At 50.5% G+C, this 10,222-nt stretch overlaps 1 protein-coding gene across 3 annotated transcripts in view; it reads right to left on the bottom strand.

Annotated features, from left to right (window-relative positions):
- PFDN1 (prefoldin subunit 1) overlaps positions 1–10,222 on the bottom strand; it is a 31,560-nt gene continuing 21,338 nt past the window's right edge. Inside the window, exons 4-6 of one of the 3 annotated variants that reach the window (XM_064458755.1) lie at positions 8,756–8,864; positions 8,431–8,490; positions 1–220 (exon numbers count right to left, since the gene is read on the bottom strand). In XM_064458755.1, the coding sequence (XP_064314825.1) occupies positions 8,459–8,490; positions 8,756–8,864 (141 nt within the window). In that variant the 3' untranslated portion in view covers positions 1–220; positions 8,431–8,458. The remainder of the gene's footprint in view (positions 221–8,430; positions 8,491–8,755; positions 8,865–10,222) is intronic. The other 2 variants (XM_064458754.1, XM_064458756.1) reach the window with 2 other exon arrangements.

Raw genomic sequence — 10,222 nt, 5'->3', positions numbered from 1 at the left:
TCAGGCTTCACAGAAGTTTTATTGAGACTGCCACAGAATGGAGCTCACGCCACCAGGCGGCGGTGAGCAATGCGCAGGCAGAGCTGCCCAAAACCACCCAGAGGGTGTCACGGGAGACCAGGGGGGAACCACACAGCTACTGCGCCCTTCGGGCCATCAGCATTTCCCGGATGTTATCTTCTGCTTCCTTCACACTCCGCTCCAGGTACGACTTCTTCTGCTGCAAGGCAAAAACCCAGAGGAGAGTTAAGGTCCACCTTGACACTTGCCAGGGTGCTGGGGCCAAGAGCTACCCAGGGCAGAACTGCAAGCAGCCTGCTGGGGGAATGCACAACCCTATGGGTTTCCCAAAGTGAGGACAATGGTTATTCATTTCCAGAGGTATCCTAGAAGCGTTAATATTTAGCCTGGGCAATATTTACACTGACTTTGAGTTTTGTTTCCTCTGAAACCTTCTCCTCGGAGCTACCGTGACTGTTGCAATAGCAGAGCTACAAAAAGTGGGATACATTAACCATAGCAAGGAAGGAAATCAGATCCCGTAATGCTTGCAGCCTAGAGAGGAATTAACATGCTGAGGCCTTCTTACGGAGACAACAGCAAAATCCTTTCGCACTTGGGTAAAAAAGGCTCTTTTTCCCAGCTGGGCCAGTTTTCTAAACCCAGACCCTCCTTTCTGTCAGAAATTCCCTGGCATCATCACCAAATACGTGTGTTTCCTTAATCATCTTTAATTAAGCTAGGCTTGGCAGGGAAGCAGCCCAAAGCTGTGCATCCCAAGATAGGAATTCAGCACGCAGCGTTTTTTCCTGCTAGTCTGGGTGCTCCTAGGTGACTGGAAAAATCAGCGCTTGGCTCTTTTGACTATTTTCTCTGGGTTTCTAAACAACAGACACAACAGTCTCCAGTGGACGCCAGGCTGACAGAAGGCATTGCTGTGTGAGTGCAGGCAGCCCTGGCTGCTGGATGCAGAATTCCTTTGGTGGCAGCAGGGAGAACACTGCTCCAAATGCATTTCCTTATGGGCTGACGGGACCCTTGGGGAGGATCCCCAGAGCTGGGCTTGCAGAAGACCACGGGGGCAGCTCTCAGGGGCACACGCAGGGCTCCACGGGTGGCACCACTGCATGGTGGTGTGGGGCTTGCTGTCCTCACAAGGTCCTCTTGTCAGCAAAGCCTGCTGAGGACCACTGCGGCACGATGCTCCCACTACCCAACGCTGGTTAGAGCCACACACTTAAGCACCTTCCTGTGGTCCTGGGGAGCTTGGTAGAGCTCTGTCTCCAAGCCAAGCTAGGTACAAATTAGCATTGTCAGGATTATTATTAAATTACAGGAGTCTGGGCCTCATCCTAGAGCATCCTATCATGGGCTCCAACAATCGCTTCTTTAGCCACAGGCAGAGGAGTCCAGTATGGCATGAATGACCTCCAAAGCCCACCAAAACCAAGGACAGCTAAAGGGGGACAGCAGAGGTCCTCAGCACTGCTCAGCTGTGCAGGGGGGCTGGAGGAAAGGAGGAAAGAGCTCACATGGTGCTCTGGGTGCCCTCCCAGCTGCCAGGAGCACAGCAGCACCCATGGGTGCAGGCTGCAGCAAAAGCACGTGCTGGCCTCCACTGAGCAGCCACCTCCTGCTACAGGGGCTTAGGGGGATTTGTGTGTGAACCAGAGGACATGCCTACTGCCAGCTAGTGACAGGCAAGAACCACAAAGTTGATGCTGCCCTGACAGCCTCCCCCTGACTCCTGCAAGCCCACAGGGAGCTGGGACTCATAATGCTGATGGAAAATTCATTAGCACATGGGACAGTCCTGCTGCCATCACTCCCCATCCATCCCCTTGCAGCAGACTTGCAGTGACACTTCTGTAAACTCAGCTGAAATGCCCATGCCATGAGGACATCTCTTCCAGACCCATTTCTAAATACTGAAGGGCTTTTATTTAAACAGTAAAGGTTGTTAGCAACAGCTAGGGCCATGCGTATGGCAAAGGGCTCCTTGTCCCTCTCACGCAGGCCCCAGGCACGTGGGATCCCTCTTGCTTACAAGAGCTGCTTTTCAGGAAACCACTGGGAGAGGAGGCACAGCACGGGTTCCCACTGCCAACGACTTGCTGACGCATGAGCAGGACTTCTGCCACCACTGTGCTGTTCTCATGCAGCCCGGACAAACGTTGAGGGATTTCACATCTAGGGAACTGAATCTGAAGGCTGCAAGGGGAGACAGGTCCTGGAAAGGTTGCATGGGTCCAAGCTCCACCTCCCTCTGCTGACTGGAGGAGAGTGGCATCAGCAGAACTGACTTCTACGCATTCATTTATTACTAAAAAAATATTTTTGTGCAATCAAATTAGTCTCTTACATGGTCTGGCTTTCTGTCCTCTCCACCCTCCCTCGTGCCCACCAGACAGAAAGGGACATTTCCAGAAAGCAGCTCTCCACTGGCAGGCTGGCCTCAGCAGCGACCTTGGAAGAGTCAGGCAGCCTTGCCACCGCACAGGGAAGCCTCCACATGCAGCTGGGAGCTGGCAGGCTGCAGACAGCTCTGTCCTCCTAACACAGTGGATTTCAAACATCCACTGCTAGGAATTTCTGCTGGTGACCATTTGGGCCTCACTTCCCTAATGACAAGGGAGCTTGAGCACTAACATGGCCTGAAACAGTGCAGGAGCATTCATGGCTGTTGTGGCCCACATGGATCCACGCTGCCCATTCCTGCGCAGTGGCATGCTCTGCCCTCCCTGGGAAAGCAGGAGTGCTGGAGCTACACAGCTCATGGCAAAGGGACACTGTTTAATGCCATTTCTTTACTTAATTACCACCTACAGTGCCAGGCAGGTGAGGATTCAGGGAATTCGTATTTCCCTCAATCACTCTCCTCAGTCATGTAGTTCCTGGAGCAAGAGGATCTGGGCTGGTCCTGATGCTTTTACTCCTTTCTCCCAAAATCAGGTTCCAGGGAGGTTCATCCCTGGGCTCAGGGAGCATCCCCTGAGCATCAAGGGAAACTGCACCCACAGCTGGGGTGCTGCAAACTTCCTGAGCTCTCCTGCAGGTCAGCAGGCAGGCAGTCCTGGAGAGAGCACAGCAGCTGGCTCCCACTCTAACAGCCCAAATCAAGGGGAGCAAGGAGCAGTCGCTGCATTTTCCAAGACACGCATCAGAAGCAAGGTGTTTCTTCCCAAGGAGCTGTTGCCTGGTTTCTGCTTCGATAATCACAGGAGAGAGCAGGATTACTGGGGTCTAGACAGGAAACTCCATCTCTCCCTGGTGTGCCTTCCCAGGGAGCAGTGCTGTGAGCAAGCCAGCTGACACACACTGCCTAGTCACACCAGCTCTCCTAGAGCCCAGAGACAGTCTGACAGTACAGCTCTGAAGTCACCCTGGAGGCTGTTCCAGTTCAGCCAGATCTGCGAGGCTGGTGGTATCTGCTCCCAGTGGGAGGAACACTACCCTCAGCCTCCCAAACTCACTCGCCAATCTTCCCTGAACTCACATGCTTTCATTTGCACTTGATGTTGACTTGCAGCCCTAGTTAACCCTATATCCTCTGACCCCATGTTTTGGGCCAGCCCTTGGCTGCTAGGTTGTAGCTCATCACCCAAGGAGGTGCATGTATTTTCCCGTGAAGGTGTGTTCACCACTCCAAGTGTTAATTCTGTTGCCTGTGCCAAGGCAAGTGCAGCTACCAGCAAATTGCCAGTGCAATGCCAGAACTGTATTGCTGGTTTTGGTCCCTCATGAAATTGAAGGCTGCTGCTCTCTGCAGCCTCTGATATTACTTCTACATCAGTAATTCCAGTGCTCACCAGCCAGGAGCCCAACAAGACATGGCAGCGCACTGGCCCTGCACAGCAAGCCACTGATGTCAGAGGCTGTACAACCTACAAGCTCCCCAACCAGCAGTGCCGTGAACTGCCCCCACCCACCAGCTCCTGCGGGCCCCTGGCCAGACAAGGTGGTTACCCAAAACAGCAAGAGATACCACTGCCTGAGTCACGGAGTCTCAGAGTAGGACTGAGAAAGGAGACTTGGCTTTGGGAAGAGGACAGGGTGAAGGTGACACATGCCACTCAGCTCTCAGAAAAGCCCAAACTCACAGCTTACAAACAGGGCCACACTGCAGCAAGGAAGCGCAGCACCATGAGGTGCTGGCATCTCTCCTGCAGTTATGCAGAGTGTGGCAAGGCAGCAAAGGAGGAAATAGTGCAGCACGAAGAGGCTGATTTGTCAGCCAATGGCTCTCACTGCAGAGAGGGGCTGGTTCCTCCTCCTGGTTCGCAGTTGCCACATCCACTTACTAGAGATTTTAAATAACACCCAAAAAGTGTATTTTGCAGTGTGGTAACTTATTTAAGAGGTGAAGCTTCTGAACACCCACTCGGCTGGGGCAGTGAGCACATACCTCCCACTGGCCTCCACCGCTCCACGGCTTTTCAGGTTTCAGAAATGGTGCTTTGTTTCCATGACACACACATAATAACTCCCATGGGGGAAGGAATGACCTGAGGTTGCAGGTCCTGTCAGTGCATGAGAAGCCTCTCCACTGCAGAAGCAAGGAAGGGGAGCCAGAGGCCGCCTTGAAGGTGGCTGAAGGCATAGGGAAAAGTAGCAGGATTTGCAGCTACAGATTTCCAGGCAGGCAGCATGCTTCACAAGCACTCTGAAATCAAGCCAGCAGCCCTGCTCTAGCACAGGACAAGCTCTTGCACTCTCACTTGTTCCCTCCACAGGTCACCCACCAGTTCTCATCCAACCCCTTATTTGCAGTGACAGCCCCTCGATCCCCCTCCTGCCCCATACTGTGCCTGCACAGAAAGGGTACTGCCACCTGCACTGAGACACAAGACAAACAAACAGCTACTGTGACAGGCTAGTGAGGTCTGGACCATGTGCAGAACAGCTGATAGGGTGCAAAACTGCAGAAGATGCCCCCAAAAAGCTAGTGCAGTCAATGCCTCCCAGCCTGTAGTTTCATGGTGGTGGAGTCATCATCCCTGGAGGTGTTCAAAAAATGTGTACACGTGGCACTTCAGGACATGGTTTAGGAGGTACAGAGGTATTGGGTTGATGGTTGGACTTGATGATCTTAGAGGCCTTCTCCAACCTTAATGATTCTATGATTCTGTAATTCCTTTAAGATAATCCTGCTGCCAAAAACAGTCACCTTCCCTAGCCAGGAAGATCTGCAGTGCTTGAGAGCAAGACAAACCACAGCCCTGATGATCTGTCTGAAAACTAGCCCAAAAGGAAATGTTCTCACCTAAATCTGCTCTCTGGAAATAGGTTTGTCATGCTAATGGCTGCCTGGCACTGAGATGGAGGATGAGGAGAGATGGCCAAGAACTCTTCTTTTGGGCAGCAGAGCCAACTCCACCAGCTGGACCTCCCAGCACCTACCAGGGGCTTTGAGGCTCTCCTGTACCTGACTGCGGATGGTGCCACCAGCTTGGCCCTTACTCTCCCCTCCCATCTCCCAGAGCCTTCCCCACTTCCAAGCCTTCCTGCAGCCTTCCTAAACCAGCTCTGTAGGGCGAGGGGCTAGCCCATTTGGGGTTTCAGTGCAGCTATGTAGAGTAAAAGCACCATCTCCCATGTGATCAGAAATGCAGCCAAAAATAGGACTGGCTGTTCACACAGCCCCATCTGACAGGAAGCATGCATTGATCTCCCAGGAACCCTTCCCAGGAAGAAGGGAAGCTGTGCAGCCAACAGCCCCACAGAAGGAGCTGCACTGTCCAGCAGGGAGGGCAGCACCAACCCCAGCTCTGCCCACAGGGCAGGCAGGGCAGCTGCCTCGATGGGACCCCATTACCTCAGCAAGGACAGTAGGCTGCAATGCCCACTGTCAACACACTCCGCTCTCAGGCAGCACTGGGCAGCTGCAGGCAACGGCTCTGGGCCACTGCTACCAGCCCCGGTTGCCTCTTCGCTTTGCCTGCGTACAAAGCACAATCTCTTGGAAGCATCAGCTTGACTGGCCCCAGCCAGAGGCTACGCACAGCAGCACCCACAAGCCATGCCTCACTGCACACGCTTCTTACCAACATGCACCGGAACGGAAAGTCTGTGCCCTGGCACTGGTGGTTACAGCAAAAGCAACACCATAAATACTTGCCCCTGCCATTACCCCATACCACAGCCCTCCCTTGCACTTTGCTCCCTCTCACAGGCAACACTTGCTCCCTGACCAGCTCCACGCTATTTACTTTTGGCAGCAGCTGTAGAAATACTAGATTTAATGCAAATACAATTACAGTTCACACCCCAAAGAAGAAAAGGAGTTGTGGTTAACAGAGGAGGCCAGTGGCCTTTTGACACAGTGGGAAGTCACCTCCTGCTTGAGCCTCCCACCTCTGTTCCCATTGCATCATGATGCTACCGAGGCCGGTGCTTTGCTGGAGAAGCATGATGATACACCCAGACCTTACATTCCTGGCAGATTAAAGAGCCAGCATCCACAGATTCCACAGCAAGAAAAAACTATTAATCAGCTCCTCTCAGACTGGCTTTTGATGATCAAAGCCACATATTTCCCCCAGCACTGTGATTCAGATGCCTCTGCTTTCAGAGAGAGCTGGTCAGCCACTGGCCAGACCCGCATGTCTGCGGAGCCTTGTCTAGAGCTGGTAGTTCAGCACAGTGTTTCACAGCGTGCATGCTCAATGCCAAAAGAGAACTTCTGCTCTCAGCAGGAAACTAATACACAGCAGCCAGAGTTTATTCATGCTGCATTATGCCTTGCACTCACAGGTGAATTTCCTGTTTCAAGTAGCAGTTTCTCATTCAACTGCTACTCCTTTTGCTCATCAAATTCCACTTCTCTCTCTTCATGTCAACACGAGAAAAAGAGCTTCAACACCTGACCTGGAAACACAAATGTGCTTAAACCCAAACAAAAATGTGTCCATGGAAATTTAAGGATATGGTATCAGAACATACATTCTCATTTCAGCCTTTTTTTTTGTTTGTTTTTAAACTCTTTTTCTACAAACTTGTTTTACATCCAACTTGTGAGGATGAAACAAGCTGGCAGTCCCCTTCCCAGAGAACACCTCTCTCCCCACGGTTTGCAGCACACTTGGCTACCAGCCGCCAGATGCTGGCATCCCCACACTTGCACTTAGAAGGCTTTCGTTGAGGAATGCTGCAGAGTCTTCAGGCATGATGCACTGCCTCAAATAGGAGCCCTGACACAACTCATCTTGTGACACCGTCTCAATAAACCTGCTAGCCGATAGTTTCTGTATCTCCCAAAGTTAACCCAGGTCATTTCTGGCATTCCTCGAGGGCTCTGTGTGTGCACTCTTTGGGAAAGCGATCAGCAGATTATAAGATAGAGCTGGGAGCACATGGTTGCCTGGGGAAGGATCTTCACCGAGAGGAAAGCAAGCTGTGCTGCCTGCATGTGGGAGGCCAGGCAGCTGCAGCATCATGAGCTGCCCTCACTCTTGAGGCCACTACTGCTGTTAGGGTGGCTGAAATTGTCTAAACCCCCCTTGCTGGAGAACAGCACACCAAGCAATCATCATATGCGCTGCAGGCAAGGCAAACATTTTGGTCAGCCTGAGATCATGGAAGATGATGTGTCTAGCATGTGTGCTCTGTTTAACGGGATTTCACTTGGAACCAGTAAACAGGAAGGAGGTGGACCTGCTGAACAGCACCCAGCTGCTTCAGCTTCAGGAGAAACTGAAATAGTGGGCACCAGTGATGGGGTGGGGTGAGGCTGCAGGCAGTCCTACGCCCTGATGGGTCCACCCAGCACTGGTCCTCACCCAGTGCAACGCTGTGGCACATGTACACATTGGGAATTACCATGCTACAGCAACCACCAAATATTTAGATACATTTCAAGCCTTTCCAAATAGAGTTTTTGCTCTCAGGAAGTTGCCCAGAGTTTGCTCAAGACTGAGTGAACTGCAATAGGAAGGGAGCCCAGCTGGTTTCTGATGACAGCTGCTGACAGAAGCAGATGATGTCATTTAACTAAGAGAAGTGATGATTCAGATCCCTGGGTTTTCCCTTAGCCATTCTTTCCAGAAGGTAACAAGGACCCTCAGTCACTTCAAAAACATTTGGATTAGAGTGAAGGTAAGACGACATCAAGCATATAAGTGCACTTGCCAACTCAGAAGGATCTTTAGAAGCCTGAATAACTGCTGGTGCAAATCGACCTTCATCATGTATCAATCCTACCTACAGCACAACCAGCAGGGCTTCCCCCATTGTTACTGTAGCACCTTGAAACCATAAGGAACATGCTCTGAAAAAGCTAATTTGGAGAAGCACCCACTGCTTTCCACACTTGGCATGAAGGGAGGCTACCTTCAAGAGAAGAAGGGGCAATGTAATGGGCATGAACACCTGCCTACAGAGCAGCCTTTCCGTCCCCAAGCCCCAGCCCTGCTGAGAGCACGCTGCACATACCTGTTGCCTCAACCACAGGACACCATTTTCAGTAGAGGAGGAGAGAGTTGCTCTGTGTAACTGGGAAATGACAGATTATTCCAGTGATCTCCTGCACCCTAACCTGATGTTAACAACTACAAAAGCAAACCAACTGGGAACCTTTCAGTAGGTGGCAGCAGAAATACATTATCAGCCCAGGGGATTCCTTTATAGACACCCCTTGGCAAATTACTCATTTAGAGCAGTTTTCATAGGCACATTGCTTCAGGTCAGATACTGCACCCTAACCAGACTTACAACAGAGTCAGGTGAAACACAGAGAACTTTGGGAGGGGAAACTCACCCAGATTCTGAAAATCCCCATGTTTTGCTTTGGCGGAAGTGTTCCTCCCCAAATTGCCTCTTGCAAAATGTGGTAAGTTCCCCAACTCGGTGCTTTGGTTTCTTTGGTCCTGCAGAGTCAGTACGGCTCATCAGAATACCTCCTAGCAATACGACTTTTGCAAAATCATACCACACCTTTCATCATTTGCGGTTGCAGCCAAAGAAGCCCATTTTAAAAGAAAAATTACTTCCATAAATTTCAAAGACTCAACAAATCAGCAACAAAAAGATGATGTGAGCTCCCAGCTAACCAGCATCCCCTCCTAATTCAGACACCCTTGAATTTGGCTGCCTTGCAGGCAGAAAGCAGCCACATCCCCGCTAGGAACACATTTACAGACAGATGAGTGGAGTGACACAGCAGCAGGGCCAGCAGGAAGTCGTGATCGCCTCCCCGCATACCTGGAGAGCAAGGTGTGGCTTTATAAAGCTGACTCAGGGCTGGGTCAGGTCTCCTACGCGCAGGAGCACGCTTTCCAAATAATCATTTCCTGTTCTCTCCAGGCGAGATGGAAGAGATGGGGGCAGGATGGGGGTTTATCAGGCACAGGTTTATCAGGGTTTATCCTCCCTGGAGCTGCTCAGCATAAAGGACAGCAAGGAGCGACTGCATGGGCCTGGTGACTAAGGCAAGGACAGCGGCACTGGTTTTGTGACTAACTATTACTCATGCAAGGAGGAATTTGGAGAGGGACTCGCATCCAGCTCAGCTCATTGCTTTGGATACTTCTGCAGCCATAAGCACAAAGGAGAGCTTTGACAATGAATCAGACCCTGGTTTAAAATGACAAAGACAGACTTATCTACCAACTTTGTGTTAAAATGATTTCAGTGTAATCATAAAAGCAGCTTAATGCTAATCAGAGGAAACAAGTAATGTTTTCAGACACAGATGACTAAATGTAGGCTCCTGGATGGACAAAGGCATTTAGACACGGCAGCAGAAGTGGTTTTTTTATTAATGCATAATGTATTTCACTTTCCCCTGAATTACAAAGGAATGTGAGCAGACTGGCAAAGTTTCCTTGAAAAGCTTTTTCTGTTAGATTTTTTTTCTTTTAATCAGAGCTACCTGCCCCCCCCCAAAAAAAAATCCTAAAATCAGTTCTGGGATATCTTTATTTTGAAAGCATCTCTAAAATTAGCTTCTAAAGGATTTAGAAGGAAGCAATCACCACCCATGTTAATTATTCTCCTGCTTTTAAAATCTACAATTATCCACCTAAAAATAAAGGTAGGAACAGTGAAAATAGAGAGTCATCAAATTCCAGTTCTCCCTTCATGCAGCCTTTGCCCTCTCAGCTAGTTTGCATGCTTACTTTGCAGTCTGCAGTGCAGGGAAGACTAACAAAGAATTACTAATTAAGCAGTCGCTTGCAAAAATCTGGGAGTTTGAAAACTTGTTGTGGTGAATGATTGCTCCAAA

This window comes from Phalacrocorax carbo, chromosome 8 (genome assembly GCF_963921805.1).
Source record: "Phalacrocorax carbo chromosome 8, bPhaCar2.1, whole genome shotgun sequence".
Lineage (NCBI taxonomy): Eukaryota > Metazoa > Chordata > Aves > Suliformes > Phalacrocoracidae > Phalacrocorax > Phalacrocorax carbo.
The sequence above is the reverse complement of the archived record's forward strand: the minus strand, read 5'-3'. Positions and strand labels throughout refer to the sequence as shown.